Genomic DNA, 23,279 nt, shown 5'->3' on the forward strand with positions numbered 1-23,279 from the left:
CCTGTTCGGGCTTTAACGCGAGCCGCTATGAGGACGTTGCTGCGGTTTCTCAGAGAAAAAGGTCGGAACGACACGTTGTGGCAGTTCGGTAACTATGTTGATGTGTTGTTTTTACGCTCTGTATGTGTCTTTTTTCGCCGTGTCCAGTACTTTTTGCTGTTTTGCGCACAGAGTGTTGATCACGTTTAACCAACTAGTCCATTGTCAGGCTTTTTTTTAAGTGTTGTTCTAGGTGCGAAGCACCTTATACGCTCGGGCTGTCGGCGTCTCCTGTCTTCGTAGCCCGTCATGATGTCTCCTGTCATTGCCCGTCACGGCACATAAGACGGCACGTTCGCTCAGGAAAAGCTTTCGAGAACGCGCACTCACCCGCGAGAGACAACGCCACGTGGTTTTCTCTGAGTGGCGAATAAGACGGCGCGTTGACCTAGAAAAAGCTGTTCCTGCGCTGGACGCTGTCTGTAGCAAGGACAGGACGCTGTCCTCTCATTGCCATTGACGCGTGTATATGGGAAATGCCGGTGCTTCGCACCTCCCCAGGTTTCACGCTAGTGGAGCTGTCTTGTATAGCTAGTACAGCAAGGCGTGGAAAAGGAAAGTGAGGGTGAGCAGGAGGAAAAAGAGGAGGGTCGCCCCCAGCTCCGTCACTTCCTTTTTTTAGACAGTGCTGTTGTCATGACTTTGTAGTGTCGTACAGATCGTCTTTTCCTCTTTCGTTCTTTCGGACCCCTTTCCCCTTACCAAGAACAGGTTGACCAGCCGAAGATTTTCCCTGGTTAACCTCGCTGTCTTTCCTCTACTTTTCTCTCTCGCTGTCTCTCTTTAAACACTGTAAATTTTTACTTAGCTTAAACATTTAATACACACAGGGAATGACGCAAGATCAGGGAAGTTAACTTGACCTTGTCCACTTGACCTCTCCCTTACCCTCTGATACTCTACTCGTGGGAAGGGGAACAGAGAGTAAGAGATAGAGAGAGAGGAGGCGTGAGTCCGTATACCGTATTTACTCGAATCTAGGGCGGCTCCGATTCTAAGCCGACCCCTGAAATTCGCAAGGCCAGAAACACAAAAAATCTAATCATTGTACTCAAATCTAAGCCGACCCCCCCAATTTCCCACATCGTTTTTTTTTTCTAAAAAAGAAAACTTTGGCTTAGATTCGAATAAATACGGCAACTCACAAGCATTATTCAACCGTGGTCCGGCCGCTTAAATTCGTCGCCTTCAAAATTATTTCAGGGTGGCTCAGTTTGGCTCCCAGGGCTAATAAGATGTGAAGCCACACTTATAAGGTATTTTCTACTGTAAAATGTCGATAAGTGGGTTATTATGTTAGTCGAAATCTTTCGTTTTACGATGTAGTACAACCTCTCGATATCAAGGTCACAGAAGTGGTGCGACATAAGCACTTCGTAATGCGTACAGCTTCTGATCGATGGAGAGTCAATATTTGTAAGAAGTACGTGTAAGCTGCCGTATTTATTTGTTTAGGCTTTATACGTCACTTTTATTCACCTCACGGTTCTTAAAGTTCTTGCTCAAGGTGTCCTATTTATACAACAGTACTACAAGAAGTGAACTGTCACTTCTTGTAGAACGTGCCGATTCTTCCTGTTGCTGGAAGGCTCTGCGATTAGTCGCAGTGTGCGTGTCCTGTTTCTGACAGGACGCTCAACGACGCCAACTCTGTCCTCCACCTCCTTCGTTTTTCTCTTCTTTTTCTTCTTCACTATCGTGAGATCATTTTTGTGCCTAATGCTATCCGAAGGCCCCTACCAACAATCATCAATTACTCGTGTTTTTCGCCAGGTGACCCCGTCTCGTTCCTGCATATTTCGTAATTTCATCAGACCGCCAAGTTCTTGTTTTTCTTTTCCCTTAACTGCGCTCTTGCGTTCCCTTGGCGCTCATTAGGTATCTATAGTACCACAGCTTATCTGTTCTGCGCCATTACGTGGCCAGGTCAGCTCCATCTATTCCTTTTAACGTCAACTAGGATATCGGACACTCCCGTTTGCTCTAATTTGCTGCGGCGTAGATTTATTACACGCATGGTCACAGCGGCTGCCTTACGCTGGCAGTATTTTTTGCCAGCTTACCAAACGTCTTTCGGCATCACCTTTGTTTATAGCTTCATTAGATTATTTTTACTAATTGGATTGTGCGCAGTTGTTCATTGCTAGTTTGCTCATTATTTAATCCTTAGACATTGGTTGTATCCGAGCGGGAAGCATTTCCGAATATTTCACCTTAAGCTTCTTTTACCAATTTATATATTTTTGTTGCCTCATAGTATCTATTTGTTTATATTTATGCCGCCAACCTATTCCCCATCGACAACGGTGTTCCGTGTGCGTGTCTATCTTCAACGCAGTCTTAGAAAGCCGCCCGCGTCATAATACTTCTATTCACGTTAAAAAAAAGCTCGACGCTTTGAGAAACTAACACTCGCACTCAAATTGCAACTTTCGTCAAAACTGAGTTGTGCGTTTAGAGTGGTGCACAAGAGCCCAAAATATTCGTTCACACAAGTACTCCTGCACCTTTTGTACGAGGACATTGATAGCGGTTAGCGGACACCAGCGCACGATGCATGCCCTTCAGTGTATACGGCGCGCCATTTTTCTCACTTCTAGGACAGTATACATGCACTTGGTACTGCTCGCAAGCGACAGACAAGTCGCTGAGCTCACGCTCTGCAGCGGCCATTCGTGTGACCTGTGTGTACATGCAAGGAAAACAGTGGCTTCAGTGGCCAACAGTCTCAGTGCTGTAGAACCGCTGCTAATCTCGTTGTCTCGCTCACACCCGACTGAAGAGGCTAATGTGAGGCCAGGCACAATGTCTGCCTGGGCATAAAAAACGGCTTGAGCTGCCTAAATTGTAAATTCGATTAGGCACGCTTTAGCGCGACGTACAGGCGAGAGCTTGACTTGTCAGTCACAAGAATAAAGGGAGCAAGGAAGCGAGAAAGGAAAATAACTGTAGAAAAATAAAAATGAGACGCTCTACTGAGCGCAGCCTCGCTATACTCTTCCGCACCATCGGCGCCTTCGTAAGACTGCCTCGCTGCGCGGCAGTGTGCTTCTTTCTGGTGACACTGCGCCCTAAAATTTGTGCATAGTTGAACAGGCCGTGCAGGGGCCAAGACAAAATGGCGTGGGCAACCACTGAGGCGTGTCTGATTCGGTCGGCATAACGGCTAAAATGACGCAGCGTTCGAAGCACTAGCACTCGGTTGCTAACTTTGGTGCCATAAATATGCATAAGGAAAGTTCACGCGTGATCTTCAGGTGAGTGTGGAACCGCAGGGCGTACTCTATCAAAAGAAAAAAAAAAATGCGAGGCGATTTTGTCTACTACCTGTTTAGTTCTGTGAAACTTAACCCTGGTATTTTTAGCCAGCGCGTGTACTTTTGCTAAAGCAACTGCGAGATTGCTACGAATGCGTCGGTTGCATTATTGAGTAGCAATACTTTTAATGTCTAGAGAGGGAAAGTTGCAGGGCAGAAGTTGTTCAGGAAACGCCAAGACTAGGTGGGGAGAGGGCAGGCACTGGAGGGCATAGGAAAAGGAAGGATGCGAGGAGTAATGATGGGGATAGATAGTGTGCTAAACACTTTTATAAAAATATCCGCGCCATACTAGAAAACAATATAAGATATGCTTCACTCTGTGTTAAATCATCTGCCATATCATAATAAAAATGTATGTCATCGTTAGTTTATATAATCATTAGAAAACTATTATTTAGAACAGAAAGGAAACACGGCAGTACTTTTTTTACGTCGCTGCTAACTTACAGTTCCTTCGCACAGAAGGCTTCCTATTTTATTTGACATGGTAATATTCGCCACACACAATGCCAGATCAATGACACGGCTTCTCTTGGCTATTGCCAACTCACTCGGCGTTAATATTCGGTGGTTGAACTTTTTTCTATGTCTCTCTATATCGAGCTTTCTGGTGGGTTCTGTTGTCTTTCATGAATTAGTGTCCTCGAATACGCGATTTCTAAAACGCATATTTATAGACTGGCAGTTAACACATTCTTTCGTAGTCGAGTCAAGCAAAAAAAAAAGATCGAGAAGCCATGCGCGGGCGAACCTGTGACGATGATTTGCGCAGTTCCCTGAGCTGAGTCCTGCCGGTTGTAGACCAGGCACTGGTACATTCCACTGTCCCTGCGCTCCACTGGTGCGACGCGCAGAACGTCACGCGACAGAAGAACCACATTTGCGGGTCCGGAAACGGAAGTAATCTTGCCACTTCCGGTTCCAGTGCTGCCGGATGACGAGGAAGAAGCAAAGAGTGGCACGCCATCGTGGGTCCACACAACTCCATCCACAGGACGCCCAGACACCTTGCAACTTAAGTTGGCACTCCGGCCTGCGTCCACTAGCTGCAGAGGAGGATCGATGGTTGCCGACAGTGGGGCTGCACAGAAAGCAAGTAAGAGGAACAAAAAGCAGTGTTTCCGATAGCGAGACGCAGCAGCTCTATGTTGTCATTTCTGTCAACGTTACGAGATATACACGATGAAAAGAATGGCGGCAGGTGTGTGCTATCAATGCTGTATGTTATGTCGCCCCGTCTCATCTCGCGGGGACGCTTGAAACTTGTTAGTCACCACCTTATTCCAAGACATGGAACGTCTACCACTATCTGCGAAACGTATAAAAACGCGCTTAATATGGTAGGCTTGCTAGCTTAGTGAAATGGTAGACTGACAGCTATAGCATTCTATAGCGTCTTCTGTGTGTCCGGTCCTTTATATTTCCGAAGTGTCAACCAACTCGCCCAAGCACCCGTTTCATCATTCTACCTCTGCTCTGTAGGATAGCCTGGATTGGTCTTGATAAGTGTGGACCTGCTTATGCCGCAAGTTTGCGGTATGTTTATCCCCACGCTTAAAAAGGTATATGTTCCGGTGCAGCAATTGTCGATATACTTTGCGAAGTTTTAGATACTCTCATAACCTTCACTCGCTAGAATGCCTACTCATTTATCTTTTACTCTGATCCGCTGGCAGATTTGGTTATTCGGTATGTGACGTCACGCAAACCCCCCTTTGAGGTCCCATCCCACGCATAGCAGCTAATCGCTGATTTTATCTTCTTATCGAATGTCCCTTTTATTATGGATCACTCGCAAAATACAGCTGGCTGACCAGCGTTTCATCGTGCTGTCCCGTCGCGAAGAATTACACAAAGCTCGCATTCATTGACCATAATCACAAGGTTAATGAAGGTAGCTCCAGCACACTTACCAATCACGATAAGGTCTGTATAGGCCTTATCCTGTCCGGCAGAGTTGTTGACCACACAGACGTATCTTCCCTCGTCTTCTGGTATTGCTGCGTGAATTGTCAGCACGGCACCTCCCGACAACAGGTACACTTTCTCGGAGGCCTTCACGGGCATCAGGACTTCGCCGTCGTGACTCTGTGCCGCAGTGCTCTTATGATCACCCGTCAGGCGAAACCAGGAATACCGAGGAGACGGATGACCCTGGGCAACACATGGCAGCACCGCCTGCTTGCCTTGTTCCGCTTGCGTCGATCTACGGGACTCCATCATGCGCGGTGCAAGCTTGCCCAGTGGCTCTGCAACAAACAAGCGTTTAGCTTTTCCCGTTACTGGCGAAGAACTCCGACCTCACTTATGTTCACGCACATTGCTCTAAAGCTTCCTTATTTTAGCTTTAGTTTTAGCTTCTCTGAGACAGCTATCTTTGCGGCAGTAACACTCTTACGTCCCATGTAGGACTCCATTTCTTCGTGGGAAAGTTTCATTTTCTTTTTCTTCCCCTCTGTGCGGGTACGCTCCTCCCATCCCCAATCCCACCTCTTGGGAGTCGGCACTGCTCGACTTACGCCGGCAAGAACAGCAGCAGCTGGTCCAGCGGGCTCGCAGGGTCGCGCAAGGCAATGGAGCCCTGGACTGAGGGCCCCACCCAACGACGGTTTTTCTGTACGTTCACTAATAAAAGTTTATTCTCTCTCTCTCTGTGCGAGTACTGGACGCATTCTTGTCGTGTTTACTGGGCGATTGCGTATGTACCACTGGCCATGTGCCACAAGAAATTTGCCACTAGGAATGTTCCTATACGAAAACTTGCCTTTAAAACAAAGGGCTCCATTAATAAGGGAATCAGAGGAACTTACACGAAGTAGACGGCATTTTGGATCCCCGTGTAAGTGTATCGCTCGATATGTGGGATGCTTGGTGTTGGTGGGCAGGAGTAATTAATAGATATGTATGTTACTAGGCGTCTGACATGTCTCTGCGTAGATTCACCTCTCATCAACATTCTCTGCACGAGTCCTGAACAAGCGTCATACATTTCCTTCATCCTTGCGATATCGAGAGAGTACGCAATCGACGAGGTTGTGCTCGATACGCCCTCTAACGCCTGGAATGCATCACGTATTAAAAAAGCCGTCGTGTCATTTAGATTCCAACACTGCATTGGATATGTGGAATTCTCGGGCGCTGTCTTCGACTCATCGGTTTAAGGGTCTTCTACCTATTTTGAAAAGAAGCTATTTTGTTAGAAGTGCGTTCACTCCGTTGGCGACTAATGCAAGCACAATTACACGCACGGCTGTGGCAGCGCGGCACAATAATATAACATAATGTCTGCCACAAAAGTGATAAATTACAGAATGAAAGCAGTTTTGCAGCATTAGAGCTTTCAATGGAGGGAAAGGCCTCTTTATTCGATAAATAAACAAAGAAAAAGAAGAAGACGCAATGCCTTCCTTCTAGTTTTGTTGTACTATCCCTCCCCCGCATTCTTCCTTTTGTATCTTTCCCTTGGCGTAGGATAGGGCTTTGGATGTATGCACCCGTTAACCTTCCTTCTATTCATTATTTGTTTCTTGTGTCCTTTATTATTATTTGTCACTCATATCATTTTTTTTTGTTACTTCGTGTGAACATTTCGAGTCCGGTAGTTCAGATTTTGTTGCGCGAAATACCTCGCCCTCTCATTTTTCACTGGCAAGAATGAAATGTATCCCACGGCGAAATAAAATATTCCAAGCCAAGCCATCGCTTCAAAGGGTATTCTAGTGCAGTGAAATGGGGCCCTTCGTGAACTTCGCTGTTCCTCTAGTCGTTTAGTTTAATCTCTCCTCCTTACGCAGGTACGGCGGATTTCCCGTAAGCGAATTCTTCCGTATGCTTTCTATAGGAAAAAAAAGGTTCCCCTTCAACTAATGACACCAGAATCGCAGATAGTGCTTCGTTGATAGTCTCTCCATGAAAGCCAAATGGTCCACCCGGACCCATTCTCCGCAGCAGGTCCCTTTCGAGGAATCCATTTGAAGCGGCCGCCGCGCAGGCTTTCGGTGCTTTCGTTCAACTGAGCACAGCACAGTCAGCTTAGGCGCGTATAAGCCTGATCCGTGGAAAATGGCAGTCAGTGTGAAGCCGTTTTAAACAGCAGCGCGCAAACAGCTCATTAGGATACACGAAGGAGATTTGTGCTATCGATGCATTGCTGGCCGTGGAATCGGTTTCGTTATCGACGTACGCAAGACATTTATTCGCGCATTTTCGACACGTTAAAGAAGTCTATAATTCGATTAGAAGTTCGCACTTGCTAACTGCGTGCCGGTAAGGCTTCTCTTTCTTGAGATAGGCTTTTTCTTTGAGAAACAGTCCTTACGCTTGATCGAAAGGTCGAAAATACATTCGATCGCTATATACGTTTGTATTATTCCGTATGGTGGGGAACGCTTCTGTATTCTTTTACTATAGGGGTGTGCTTTTGCAAACGTTACAGATTTTTTAATAAAAATGCTATGAAAGTCACGCCCTTGTCTTCGTAAACGAACACTACGCTGAGGGGCAAAAACTTTCCCGCACCTAAAGTTGCGTTGAAATGGCAATTAACAATAACTCGTTAATTTACTTCTTGCTTATTAACTTCAGCGGCGTTGTTTATATGGAAGAGCTGTAGGACGTGACAATTTCTGACATGCCCATTTTTTTTTTAAATCGTGAAAAACATGTAACTTGAGATAATAATCACCGAAATTCAAGGCCCCGATCTAGGCGAAACCGAAACTGAGCGCAATGGGCGCGCAAGAAATCCGTCATCTCTGCTGCGCCAGACCGGAAGTTCACGTGACAATTTTTTAAAAAGGCGCGTCGCAGCAGATTATGGTCAGGAAAACGGCGAGTCGTCCCAAGTACCCATATGGACCTCTTACGTTTTGCGTATTGTGTGCAGTACCTCTCAAGCGACTAACAAATGATCCTCTGAACTGCTTCTAATGAATAACCACGAGTCACGAAGTGTCGTTTCTTATTCAGGTTATCCAAAATTACGTCAGTCGTTCGCATATGAAACCTCAAAAACCTATCGTTATATGATCATTGGTAACGTCTTCAATCGTTTCTTGTAAGTTACGTCCATGATTGCATTGTCACTTAAAAACTCCAACGTAGCGAAACATCTGCTCGCAATCCTTGCAACTAATCATTCAACTTCCCTGAACCCAACCAGTTGCTATTACACCGGACCCATATTTTCTGGTTTATTTTTTTAGGGGCGAAGCACCTGAGGGTCTCGGCTTGTCGGCGGTGCATCGTCGTGTGCCGTCGCCGCGTGCATCGTCGTGACCCATTTGCTTGCTTGCATTGTCGTGTCCTGTCCAATTGCTTGAGCGCAAGAGCGCGCGCCAGCGCTCGCCGTGCGGCGAGAGAGAGCGAATGGCGCGCGTTGACTATGGAAGCGCTCTTTCTGCGATGAATGCTGAACTACCAGCTCGCGAGGAACGAGAACGCGCCCTCGTCCGCGAGAGACAACGCTGACGCAGGCAGCGTCTGCTAGCAAGTTTCTTGAAAAACCGACTGCTCGCGCTGCACAACCGTTCACCGGCCATCCCGTATATAGCACTTGACCTTGACCTGCAATGCAGTGCCGCTGGGATACTTCTCTTCTGTGTAGTTGAACAATAAAGATTCGCAGCGTGCACGTTAACCAAAAGCCGACTGCGGGTCTTTGTGTCTAATCGTTCTTCTGTCTGTCATTGTCCATTAGCAGTGATATCGCTGTGGGAAACACCGGCGCACACTGCATGCTTCGCCTCTAAACAGGTTTCACGTTAGTGGAGCTGAAACACGCTTCCCTGCATGCTTCGCCCCTCCCCAAATTTTAGATGCGAAGCAGCTTTTGCGCTGGGCTTTGTCCGTGGTTCCATTGGCGACCTTCCGCTTGCTAAAACCTACCATAGCCATCTGTAACATATTGATCCTTGCATATTGAGCGCGCGCTCGCGCCAAGCAGAAGACTTCTTCGTCTTGTTCTTCGACCCCCTTGATGATGATACATGCAGAGCCAGCGCCTCCTCTATTTTTCTGTGCCTGGGCGAAGGAGCGGAGCGCAATGGGAACCGACCGTCGGCGTTAGTGCGGCTTTTAGCCGCCGAGCGCCGCCACCGTAGTAGACAAGCTGTCGCTCGTCGCTCGCGGAAACGAATGCCGTGGCTGCATTCGAAGCTGCTGTATGGTTCAGTTTTCAGCTATATTCGCCTTGTTTAAAGTATAATGAAGGCTTGTAAACTGGAATCATGAAGCACTTGTCGTTCTGGGCAACCAGCCAATTTCGGAGGCATGTGTCTTTCGCGGCTATTTGATCGAGACGCTCGCGCGTCGTCTGCTAGCCCGATACCAGAGAGCTCATGCCAGTGATGCGCGGAAAATTGTTTTGTCCCCGTTACGTTCGCTTGACTGAGAGTCGGTTTTTGACTGTCTGAAAGTCGATTTTCGAAAGCATCATTTGCTAAGAGCTAATACTGAAAGCTTGGGCGCTTAAAGTTCCCCGATGCTTGCTACCGTCTACTGCTGTAGCACACTACAAGCAAGCCTGGAGTTCATGCGCTAAATAGCATAAAATGTCACTAGACTGCTTCCGGGGATATACGTGATTGCCCGTTCCCTTCGTAAAGCTTTTGAGAATTACGTTTGTTGCCACCAGGAGAAAGCAACAGCTGGTGCCAGAAAAAGAACTATGCCAAGTGATTCCACCATTTCAGAGCTTAAACCAGTTAAATCGTGGTGGTACGAAAAACAAACAAAAACAGCTGCACATGCCGCGCGCTTCCTGCAACACTGACCGATGTGTGAACAGACGCTGTCGTTCAAGTATAAAGTCGTAGTGCCGACTCTCAACTTGAGCCAATGTGAAAGGCGTGAAAAATGGCGCTGCGTGTTGTCAGTGGCACGAGCTCGTCTTTGTATTTGTAGACGGATTGTTGTAGCCTCAGTATGTGGCTCCTCAGGTATCTTTCTTTTCTCTTCCATTTGGCCCTTTCGGTAGTGAGCAAAGTAGATGCCGAATGGCTGTCGACCTGGACGCTTTTGTCGCATGGAGCAGCCTGCTCAGCCTCGTGCAGTCATTTATTGCGACACTGTACATAATGATTGTCGGTTGTTTCGTCGGTAGCGTATGTGGTGTCCATGGGCTCCGATTCTTCAGCTTCGGGACCTAATGTCAGCGCTACATGCACATGGCGGCGATCGCGAGGCAGCGTTGCTACTTGTACTAAATGCATTTGTTGACTGTTCGGACGCAACACGGTCACGTTTAGGGATACTTGATATGCTTGGTTCAGTTGTTACCTTGGGCTGCAAACGTGAAGGGTATTCTGCAAAGAGTGACGCTACTGCATCCTTCTTAAGCCGCCCCTTCTTATATTCTATGATATCTTGTGGTCGTAAACGACGGCTGCATATTCTTGTGTAGTTTGAAGATGTATCAGAAGACCAATTATCCCGCCTAATTACTGCAAGCCACCTCTACCGAACACCAGCGGCAGCTGGAATTTCATGGAAAGACAGCCGAACAGTGTATTAAGGCAAAAGCCTTAGATGCCTCATCAAACGTGAAAATTGACCGTATTTTCAAGTGGTTATAGCCTGGATGATTACTGAAAAGATGTCGTCACCCATGACACAATAAAAGACCATCTAGCATCGTTTTATTGCCACCACGGTTAGAGCGTGATGAAAACAGCGCGCCGCTATGTTCGCGTTTCTTTCCATGCCCCTGTACCTGTGAAAGCCTGCAAGAAGCACAAATGCAATTAAACTCGGATGCAAACACGAATTCGTGGGCTTCGTGATACGCGCGGCCGGTCAGCGCCAGCTTCCCGTAGTCTACTTGCACAGCGCCATCACGCGGCAGCGGCGAGCGGACACGGAGCGCGCGCGCGACGGCCCGAGGAGAGCGTTCGCCCAGGCACTGAAAAATAGAGGAGGCGCTGGCAGAGCACTCGCTCGCGCCAACGAGAAGTCTTCGTCTTGTTCTTCGACCGCCTTAATGATGATACGTGCAGAGCACTTTAGGGGCCCGGGCTGCCGTATGCTGTCCTAGCTTGGCGTAACGCAGACACAACCACGTGGTCTGGCACGCGCTAGCGCGTTCGGGCCTGTGTAAGGGGCTGAGTAAGACGCTGTGGCCTCTCCCCCTTACATTCTCTCAGCAATCACGTGATGGCGTCGGGGAACGAGATTCTGGAGACGCGCGATGAACCCGCGTGGCGTGCTCCAACAAGAGTTCGGGACGAGTAACAGCAACAGCAACTGCAGTGAATTCATGGTGTGCTCCACAGGCAAGGACTCTTTAACATCGGGCAAGGTGCCCGTGATGAACGGAACTTTAAGTCGACCCATGCGCTCATTCGCATCCCCACATGGTTCCCTTTAGGGGGAGATGGTGAAATGTTTTTTTCTAAGAGCTCACACTCTTCGCATTAGCCAGACAATCGTATTAAAGTTCAAGGCACCGCTATACGTAACAAAAAAATTTACAGCATATGCACGGGTGAATGATGAAGAGCTTGGGCGAAGCTCCTGAAGCAATGATGGTTACACCATGAAATCTTCAGTGGTTTCGCCCAGCAGTAATCAAAGCGATAGCTCAGTACATCATCAAAGACGTGACAAACACTGTATATATTTATATAAGAAATTTTATTAATCGTAAGTGGTAGTTAGACGTGGCTTCCGTTCCCCCTTCATTATAACGGCTTTATGGTCGCTGAAGTTATGGATCGGTGATGGGTCGTAGTGGGATGTTTGCAAAGACGAAGTAGTGGGCAGTTTGCAAAGGATCGGTGATGGGCCGGCTACGCCTTATGCCGGACGCGTGACAAGGTTAGACAAAGAGGAGCTTCGCCCCTAAAAAATACGTTATCTAAATCAATAGAAGAAAGCCGAAGACTACGACCATTGACCAGCGCATCTGTCGAAAGCAAGAAAGGACATGTATAACATAACCTTGTTTTACAGCCACGCGGAGTTTTCTTTTTCACACTGACCGTGTTTCACAACACAGAACAACTATTACGTGTGTTGGGATGAAAAATTTTTGAACGCGCGTTGTCGATGGAGCCAATGCTTAGAAAGCTGGCGTTGTCTTCATGAAGGCATCAACTGCCTACACGCGCTAAGGTTTAGGCGGTTGCTGCCTTCAAGAGGACAAGATCACTCGTCGAAACGTTGGCTCCAGCGACAGCCCGTGTTCAAGGGTTTTTCATCTGTTCAAACTTCCATCTTCTCCTGAACGTCTGCCTTACGTGCCATAATGTATCGGAACATTCTTGAATGGTTCTGAATGTTCCGATGAGATTGCTTGTATGAAGCGAACAGGGGAACACATTTCGTAACGGATACGACCTCCAGTGATTCTGCTGGAGCGTATTACGACTAATATATGAATCGCATACTCGTTAGGTCCCAAAATAAGTTTTTCGCCTACCGACGACCATCCTCGCCGTTATATTTGTGCTGCGAGTGTTTTATTTGTTTTGCTGGGCAAAAAGTCGCCCAATAAAAGCTTAATGTTGACCTGTATGGCTCCTCAATTGTTAACGGTCACAACTACGTGGCACTATTAATCCTTCACAACATCGCCCTTACATTGCGCTACCTGTATCCGTGTGGCCGTTCTTCCGTGGCTGATTTGAATACTCCTAAAACGCCTTATCAATCAGCCTGGTCGGTTATTAAGCCACTTTGACGGAAACTGCATTTGCGCTTACTTCGACCTGACTGGTCAGCTCGTCGGAAACTTGGGAGTAATCAATCATTCATCCTGAAACTAACTTAATAACGTGCTTATCGTGTTCCAGTCGAATACGTAAACAGCAAAAAAAAAAACAGGAATCTACCGGAAGCTGAGTGATCGATCAAGTAGCGGCCTTGTGCGTTGGAGCACCCTTCTCACATATCGACCTCTGAAAGCTGCGTCGTCTTTGAACAATGTGTATGTACGTGATCAAAGGTCATGCTTACTCGATAGCTTTTGCTTTTCCTTCTTTTTGTTTTTTGAGTACTTGACGGTAGGGCGTAACGTTTTCATCAAAACCTATATCCAGGTGCTGCTGCATGCGTTACCGTTATAGTTGACATGTTTGCTGACTTGTCTGTTATTACATATCCGAAGTTTCGCCCACTCTTCGAGAAACAGTTTCCGTTAGGAAGTTTTAACTGCTTTCTTTTTGCCTACGCTGTTCTCTGGCAGGTCATCGCTCTCTATTACGCTGAAAATAAAAGCAACAAAGCGCTACCCTTGGTTCTATGGCAGCAGCCTTGTTCCTCTAGGAAATGATGGATCACCTCTATGACGAGTAGGCGCCTGTATTTTTCGTATGCAGACTTCCACTACGCCTTTGATTCCTGATTCCATCTTAACATAAAGGAAACGGCACTAAAGCAAATTGTGTTGACCTATCAATCTTATTCGCAGTTCGGTTCTTCGCTTTTTTTTTGGGCATAAAAGCTCTATGAACAAGTATGTGCCTCGTAACAACACAGAAGTAATCCGTGCGACAAAACAAAAATGTCAGCACTCAAAACGAACGCGTGTACAGTATGGCTCGTGCAACGTTTTGAGCAATTGGTTTTCTAGCGATACATAAAGTTCGGACAGCTGTAGAAAGGGGGAGGTGTTTCTGCATGTTTATTTAATAGCAGTAATTGTATACTATATATATATATATATATATATATATATTATATATATATATATATATATATATATATATATATATATATATATATAGTATATATATATATATGTATATATATATATATATATATTAAGGCAGGCACCCACTGGTAACACCAGCGATGAGTCGAACACATGACAAAGGAAACATGCCGGCGACGGCCGATGAATCCGCGGTATTCTGCAATATCTCACGAGAGACATCAGATTTGATTCTGAAGAATTTTCCTTTCCCTTCATTGTCTCAGATAACAATTTTTAATGATTTCCCCGGAGGTGTGGGCCTGATTCATCGCCTTGCTTGCTATACTGCAGGTGTCGGGTGTTGATTATGGTATATACGATAATCGCATATACGTACAGTCACCCACACATATATACACAAAAAGACACGATGCAGATACGGCAATACATGATCCGTATGTCTAGGTGAAAATTGGCGCGCTGAGATAGCCTTGTTTTGTTTTGGGCCGGTAGTTCATAGATTTGCTGGAGGCGATCTTTATTTTTCGCTGGTTAGTACGCCACTCAAACTTTTTTCAGGAGTTAATGAATTATAACATGAGATAAAATAATAGCCTACTGATAATGTAGCAGTGTGTAAAACGGGCGCTGACAGAAAAAAAAAAGACAATTTCCTGCTTCTTTGAGTGAAGTTACTATAGATTAATGAATCAAAAGAGGAGAAGCACTTACGAACCACGCCGCCACACGCTGCGCTTCACCAGCACGTTGAAAAAAGCTGCAGAACTTCTCATAACATATTCGCTGTGAATTTATAGACCTTCTTTTTTATTGACCTTTCGCTCTGCCGCTTTTTTGTTCGATGAACAAAGATTGTAGAAAAATGAACCTCACAACGATGATTCAGTGTTTAGACTGAACCACGACAGCTGCACGCACGAGGTTGCTTTTCTTTCATCGATCTGCTTCTGTACTGCTGCTTATCTTTTTTTATGCCAACGAATAGTTCACCAAAGTGATGTTTGTTAAGATGGTTCACTGCTGATGTTACCGCGCCACGGCTTGTAATGGAATTATCTACAGTTTTTGAAGTAGATTCTTTAATTATTTTGCCGTTCTGTAAGAACTAAAAGTGCTATGCTGTTGAAAGGAGTCTTATTATTTCGCAACAGTAGTTCGGCTCATAACTTGATGCTTCTAACTTAGTAATGGAGAATACTTCCACCCTTCAGATAGATGTTCGTAAAGCTTAGGTAAATATTTAAACTATAATAATAATAATAATCAATCAATCAATCAATCAATCAATCAATTATTTAACGTGCCCAGGAACAACCGTAAGGTCTTTGTGCAGGCGCACGCAAAAAAAAACAATAAAAATAAACAATACACTACAGACAGTTTTCAGAAATATAAAGAGCAAAAACACGTAGACAAAGAGAATGAACACAAAGTGGAGGAGTAAAATAAACACACGAGAAATATTGACGGGGATAAAAAATTAGATTGCATATATACAACTATGCGGAAAGACTGAGAAGGGAAGACTTTGTACATTGTGCCACACTATGTCAAAACAGTGCAAAGCTCGGATAAAAACAATGATTGTGAACTATGAAAAACGTCAAGATCAAGAAAATTAACATTATAGAGACTTTGTATTCTGTGAACGGTAGAGTGTTGGAAGAAGCAGGCCGGTGCATGAAACGGTCTGTTCTCTCTGGTTAACTTACGCGGAATTCGAAAATTAACACAATTAAGAATTACAGGGCAGGATATGATGCCGTGGACTAGCTCGTAAAGAAATAAGAGATCAGAACGATTTCATCGGCAGTGAAGTGATGGCAGTGATAATAATTCAGCAGTATTTGAACGAGATCCAGAGTCATTTTTAGCAAAGCGATGGTTTTATATGCTGAGGAATTTTTTCTGGACTCGTTCAGTGGTGTTACCGCTGGATTGAGCAATGCCATTCTATATCACGGACGCATACTCAAGTTGTGGAAGACATATTGCCGTGTACAATTTGTGTAGGGCCATGGGAGACCTGAATTCTCGAGATATTCTACAAACACATCCGAGAGAACGAAGGCCCCGCATAGCAGCACGCTTAACGTGAGCAGAAAAGTTTAACGCGCTGTCAACAACAACACCGAGATCACTGATCTCATAAACCTTGCATAAGGACACAGAATTGACAGAGTATTGAAATGACACGCTAGATGTTTTGCGAGTGATAGACATGAATTTTGTCTTCGAGGTATTCAGAGAAAGGTTATTACCGTTGCACCATTCGGAAAAAGAGCGCAAGTCTGACTAAATAATAATAATAATAATAATAATAATAATAATAATAATAATAATAATAATAATAATAATAATAATAATAATAATAATAATAATAATAATATCCGAGGTTTCACGTACCAAAACCACGATATCATTATGAGGCACGCTGTATAGTGGAGGGCTCCGGAAAACACGACCATCTGATGATGTTATTTATTGTGCACTGATATCCCACAGTATTCAAGTCTCTAACGATTCGCCTCCATCAAAAATTGCGACCGCCGCGGCTGAAGTCGAACCCGCGTCCTTAGAGTCTGTGCTTTTGTGCGCGTTTGTGCGCGTAACAGTGGCCGTTTCAACCTATCCTAGAATGCCTACTGCAAGTACAGTTGCGGAGTGCCCACTACCCCATAATTATTTCTTTTGCGAATTGGCGAAGTATGCACTACGCGTCCGTATATAAGGTGCCACGCGCACTTGCGCAGCTGCACACTTAGTAATGAGCGGGCAGCAGCTTTAAGCCACCCACTCATTGCGCAGTTCGCATGTTTTGACACCCGGTGCGATTCCGCTATTCTTCCACGCAATACTACATGCGTTAAGGAGACTCCTCCCACTGCATCAAATTCTTATAGCGTTTTGTTACCAAGCAGTTTCAAGCACTGGCGCGGCTCCGTGGTATGACACCTGTTTGCCATGCAGAAGGCCTGCGTGGGCCAAAGATATTTTATTATTTATTTCTATTTATTTTTTATCAAGCCAAAGATAGTTTATTATTTATTTATTTGCATCTATCTCAAATTTTCGCTCACCGAGAACGCCAATTTTTCGCTCATAACCAACCACGCCGCCGCCGATCACTTCTGCGAAACGAGCTCTTTAGCGCTATCGCTTTAGAATAAACCTATTCCTAAATTGTTACAACGTGATGCGTTCTGACTCACCTGTGACAATCACCTTTCCTGCGGCGCTGCTGAGGTGGCTGTGACCAGTGAGGGCATCGAGCACTTGACACCGGTAGCTGTGAAATGCTTCAGATGCAGTCACCTCGCGCATAATCAGCTCACCCGTCGGCAGCATCACGTACTTGCTTTCAGAACCACCTGATCGAAAATGAGGGAAGCACATAATTTGAATGAATGTTTTTCTTTTTTTCTCCTTGCAGGATGCTAACTCTATGCGTGCTATGTCTCCATGTTATACGGCCTGCAGTTCGTGTCTCCATTATGAGGCGGAACAAGAAATTTTCATGCAAACGAACTCCTTTGCACAAACACTATAGAGAGGCGATGATTTCGCCTTTCTACTGTCCGTGCTAGCCGTGCGATTGCGAACTTGTTAAAATTTAGCTTTTCTGATGAAAGCTGCGGTAAAACTTGAAATTTGAACGTGATTTCGCATCTGTACAAAGGTACAGATAACATGAACGCAGCCAAAAAGCCACATATCGGCTTCACTAGGTCTGTGTCCATTTCTGGCAACAGGCAGGAAACGTGCAAAGCAAAAATACAACGCGTGAACAGGTGCATGTACAGAGAAAAAAGAACCATGTACATATAAAATTGTGGATAAAAATATTTGACATGTATCCAAAATACCGTGTTCCATGCACCTTTCAGGGAAAAAGCTACAAACTCGAGATTATGTAAAAGCACTTGTATCTTAAACATCGCACTCATGAAGATACGAAGTTTGAAACCCATCATCATGCACTTTCAACTTGAAATGCATGTTCGTCAAAAACACAAGTAAGGCAAACGAATAAGATAATGTATGACTAGTACACGCGCATCCTTAGAGAGAATAAATATGGCATTTAATGAAGAGTGTTAAGTAAAGATGACAAGGCATGATGCAGCCTTTGATTTAGATCATTTATTCTGGAATATGGAATATAACAGGTTTCTCTGTGACGTGTACTTAAAAGCGCTCGAATTTAATGTTAGCCTTGACAGGTGCTCTAGAAAACTAATGCTATTGTTTCATTTTTTGAAGCCCCGTGATCTTTCAGAAAGAAGGTCTAACGCGTGTGAACGTTGACTCATTCTTTTATAGTTTATATCAGACTGCAGAATACTCTTCGGAGGCAGCTGGGCATAGGCGATTATTAAATAGCGTTCGTGACATAATGTAACTTATAATTTGCACGGTTGAGCTGGAAACGAATTCGGAGGAGGAGGAGAAAGAGGAAGGAAAGGCAGGAAGGTCAACCAGACGCGTGTCCGGTTCTCTATCCTACACTGGGGGAAGGGGATTAATGGATGAAAGGATAGGAACATAGAAATAAGTGAGCATACAAAAATTCGCGTGAGCTTAAACAACAATGGTGCGGTCCATAGTACTGAACGCGGGATCTCAGGCGTATCACGTTTCACTGTAGAGAGCCCAGTCTTGGTGCCTAGTGAAGGCTTGTAAGTAGTAGACATAGAACATCCAGTACCGGTTGTGCGTACTGAGCGTATGGTGATTTAAGCTTGCCGACGCACTCGCGAAGTGTGTCTAACAGTGACTGAAACACTATGAGGATTGGTTTGTCTTTTTTTTTTTTATTGACATGATGTAAGGAGATGTTGGTGGACAAATAAGGCGCCGCCTACTCTTTAGCTCTTAGAGGTGTCTAACAGAGCGCACATATGGTCTTCTTCTGACAACTTGTCAGTCGGATATTCAGTGTTCACTGTTGCCGACAGGCACTGTGAATCTGCATCTCGATGTGATTTCGGCAGCCTAGGCCAAGCTGCGTCAGTTGTGTCCATGCCTTCCTTGGTGTTCTTGGTTTGTACCGGCCGTCGCCGGCCTGTGTAGCTGTGGCCTCGGCAATGTAGGCCAAGTGGAATCCACAGCAACTGTGCCGTTTAATACACTTTGTTTCGTACAGGCCGCGAGTAGTCCGTGTGACAAGGGAGGTGGTGAAGCAGGGCGTCCAAGGGGAGCTGCAGATGCAGAAACATTGGTTTTCTTTGATGAACTTCGGCGCCGATGTTGCCGCTTTCTGACGCTTACAACGGCCTCACAATGCGATGTATGGTCCATCGTCATTTTTCTAAATACAGCTACTTCTCTTTTAATTTTGGGCACCTTTCTGAGGAAGCTTCGTGGGGTTCATTACAATTGGAACAATTGAGAACATTGGTTTTACAATTGCCCGCGGAATGGGTTTCAGCGCAGTGAGATCATACTCGCTTATCATCGCATGCACTACTCACGTGACCTAGTTTCATGCAGTTGTGACATTGCAGTGTCTTCGGCACAAAACGTCTTATAGAATGTCGGAAGTGGCCCACCTTTACATACGAAGGTAGAGAGTTGCCTTTAAAATCTATTTTCACGCAGCGTGAGGCACCCAAACGAACAACCTTGGCGATCACGATAGCTTCATTAGCTGGCTTGACAAGGAAATACAAGTCGGAGCTGGGAATGGCAGCGTCAACGTCGTAGGTGACGCCGGTGACGACGTTGGAGCCCGCCCACAGGATGTAGGTGCGGCCGTTGATTCCAGCCAGCTCTGTGCTCTTGTGTAGTATGTTCAGAGCGGCGGCATGCGAAACACCAATCGCCATGTCGTTCTTACGTGGGTTCACTCTGATGTCGATGATTTCATATGGCACCAGTCCCTCGAGCAGCGCCGAAACGGATTGTCCGTTGAGGCACTTCACGTGGCCGTTGGAGACAGCAGAACGAAAATGATGGTGTTGACCTCGGGATTTGCGGCGCTCTTTTATTCGGTGTGTTCTGGGATGAAGATGCATTGTCATTACGTCTCTTCGACTTTCGGCTTATTACAAGTTCGAAGTCGTCGTCATGTGGCCCCTCGCCTGTCAGCGAGTAGACATCAGTACCCTCGCTGTCGCAGTAAGGGCCCGTCCGCTTCCTGGACGCAGCCGCCGCTGACAGACGCCCCAGGGTCTGGCAGATGTGCGAACTGGTCCGCGTTCATCGCCGATGAACACAGTATTAACCCTCACGAGGTGCACATATTATTGCGCAAAAACGCAAGAGATGCTCGAAAAGCGTTGTGTTAGGCAGACACTTCGTCGTCCCGTTTGTGAAGACACGTTAGAGCTAAATGTTAGTGATATTTATAGTATAAGGGAAAAAAAGTGTAGCTTTGATTTAGTATGGTACCCTAATTAGCCAGATTTGTAAGAACGTACGAGAACTGAAACAAAAAAAATCAAATGGGCTGCTTCAATAACGTGCTGCTGCATATGCTACGTCAGCGCACACTCGGTAGCGAAGTTCACTGTTTGAGGTGCGCAGGCTCGGCGTTTTTGGTGGTCGTATTTTTCGAAGGAGCAGGTGGCTGGTCAATCAAGATGCAGGCGAACAGATGCTAGAGACTTTTCCGCTTGTACTAGCTTTTGCGCTATACCAGCATATCAGATGCCTTGCGGGAATTACGGTAAACAAAGAATCAAACAAAATACCAAACTGCAAGCTGGAGGTTAAGCATCTTCCTTCCATTTTAAGCGCGAAATACTCGCGCACTCCGCATTGCTGGCGCGCGGAACTTTCAGGAATATTACAGCGAAAGCACCTTTCTCGTTCGGTATAGCTGAACGCGTCCGGCATGGCCCATAACGGTAGTCGCCTAATGGCCGTAACACATCAAAACTCAAAGTAGCGTGACTCCAGGAAAAACTGAATGTGATCGTTAAAGCTAAACAGGGTGGCACCACATTCGCCCTTCTACTAAAAGTGAATCACCATTCTACAATGTCATTCAGTTTCATCGGTTGCGTAGTAATCTATATACCACTGAGCATATCGCGTGCAGCTTTCGCGCTTTTCCTTCTTTTTTTTTTTTGCTATAGCTGGCATGTCTGACCTTGTAACCCTATTTGAACATTACTCTCCCTAACTGCCTGCGTCCTACTTTCAATCCTTCCGATGGCCTCTCTTGTTTCGAATGTAGAGATATAGGTTTTGAATTCTGTAGAAGAGCGTAGGGATATGGGAAGCTGTAAAAGCGATTGCCAGAGCTCCACCAAACGACCGTATCGCCGCCACATTGAAGTGAATGTCCTTCTCGTCTAAAGCCTTTGGCTGCAGTCTCACGCTTGTGAAGACAAATAATAAGTGTATAATGCTCTGTGTAGACAGCAAGTTGTTCCCATAGAGAACTGATGTAGTTGTTCTGGATCGCAGGGCTGCCTGCAATCTCGACGACGGACCGCATCCGTTCCTCCGCGGTTCCCCGCTGTTGTGTAGTCCACTTAGACTGATTACTTGGCCGCGCTCCTTGAACGCCATTTTTTGTGGCTTGGTGTATTTTTGTTACTTCGTTTTGGATCTGGTCCTTCCGAAGGGGGGCTGCGATAGCCTTTTTTTTTTTTAGGATAGCGAGATTATTATCGTTCTGATTATCAGTAATATTTTATTTATATGAGTTTAGAATTACGTAGTCTGTCTCTGTTTTGCAGTTTGCTGTAGTACACCGAAGAATTCCGCTAGAAAATAACGTTTTGTTGTGTGCGCCGTGACTTTGCCTACAGTATCAGTATACTACTTAGGCGAATTGATGTACTTGATATAAAAAGTGAGTTTCCACACTACGTAATCTTAAAGAAGTCTCATGCGGGTGTACATGACATCGTTGTGGTGTCTCTGAAACTGTAGCGTCTACAGCAAAACTACTGTCGCGGCACCCTGTCGCCCACTGTTGCGTTGCACACATCGGTCACTCTATAACACTGACCTAGCGCCAAAGTGCTGACGGCTACGTTTTACGCGCTGCACAAAACATGCACGACGTTTATTGCTTAAGCGGGAATCCTTGAACCACGTAAGCTCATCCATCTTCCTCGGGCAACGAGCCTTGATGCGAGAAATTTGTTCTTTATTCTTAGAGGTCGCTCACGAACATCGTCGTGGTTTTCTTTTCAACGTACATGGTTGGAGGGGGTGGGCTGTGAGTTTGAGATGCCAAAATCAAATTTACCAAGTTAAAAGTGTCATATCGTTGGTGAACATGAGCAGTGATATATCGAAGTTTGTCGTCTGGAGCTGTCGTCAGGCTAGTTTTGTTGCGAACTTAGTAAGCGGCTTAGTTCAGTTCAACTGTCTCGACAGGCGTCTGCATCTCATTTGTCGTTTACAACATAGTAACATTTTTTTTATGCACGTGATTTAAGGACTTTGAATGTAGAAACATCTACTACAGGGGCATTTTCGAGGTGCTTTTCAGGTGTCATGCGCACTAGCGTAAAATGTGCCAGTGAAGGAGTTCCATGGAAAAGACGCACACACACTGGTACCTATATCTTCTTCACTTGAGGCAGCTAGCTCTAACGAAAGCTTTTACCTTTTTTGTTTGTCCATTCCTGTTGCCGGCATGTAGCTTTTGGTATCGTATCTCTGCGTGTTCCGTAATTAGAAGAACAAACGCCCAATCACACCGTGCCAAACATAGACAAAGTTACTTTCTCGCCAATGTAAATTCTCATATCGTATCGGCTTCATGTCCTCGCGAGAGCTTAAAAGCTTGCCGTCTTTAACAAAGAGTGGACCGAAAACAGCTCTATGTAACAGAAAATACTTTGCTAACTTCCATATTTATTTGACTAAAGTTATTCACGTTTGCCTAAAATGGACAGCTAATTTCCGAATTTTGAATAGAAGAAATGTGTTTTCGACTTTCTGGCTGTCTTAGTAATATTATTATAATAAAAAAGCCCAGTGCTTCTGCGGAGTGGTATTTTTATAATGAGGTTCAGCCTTGGCTTACAAACTAAAGTCAGAGTTCGATGTACACTGATACGGTTTTGACGACCTGTATTGTTTATCTTGTACTTCATGACTCATCTTTTATACTTTAAAAAGATGCCTCGTCTGCGTGAATGTTTTCATTTTCACGGTAATCTGCATACTTTTCTCAGTTATCCTTGTTTTCTGGGTTTAGTTTCGTTAGGTTGTGTAAACTTTTGCTGCTGTGATGTTCGGTGGTTTCTAGTGACTTTTCTTTTCTTCAACACCTTAACGCAATCCCTGTAAAAGGT

At 45.3% G+C, this 23,279-nt stretch overlaps 1 protein-coding gene across 1 annotated transcript in view; it reads right to left on the reverse strand.

Annotated features, from left to right (window-relative positions):
• The window catches only part of LOC119381787 (Down syndrome cell adhesion molecule-like protein Dscam2), a 113,535-nt gene that overhangs the window by 70,068 nt on the left and 20,188 nt on the right, over nucleotides 1-23,279 (reverse strand). The window contains exons 4-6 of the mRNA XM_049412896.1: nucleotides 17,226-17,384; nucleotides 5,273-5,608; nucleotides 4,111-4,440 (exon numbers count right to left, since the gene is read on the reverse strand). Coding sequence (XP_049268853.1) covers nucleotides 4,111-4,440; nucleotides 5,273-5,608; nucleotides 17,226-17,384 — 825 coding nt within the window. The remainder of the gene's footprint in view (nucleotides 1-4,110; nucleotides 4,441-5,272; nucleotides 5,609-17,225; nucleotides 17,385-23,279) is intronic.

Source organism: Rhipicephalus sanguineus, chromosome 2, assembly GCF_013339695.2.
Source record: "Rhipicephalus sanguineus isolate Rsan-2018 chromosome 2, BIME_Rsan_1.4, whole genome shotgun sequence".
Lineage (NCBI taxonomy): Eukaryota > Metazoa > Arthropoda > Arachnida > Ixodida > Ixodidae > Rhipicephalus > Rhipicephalus sanguineus.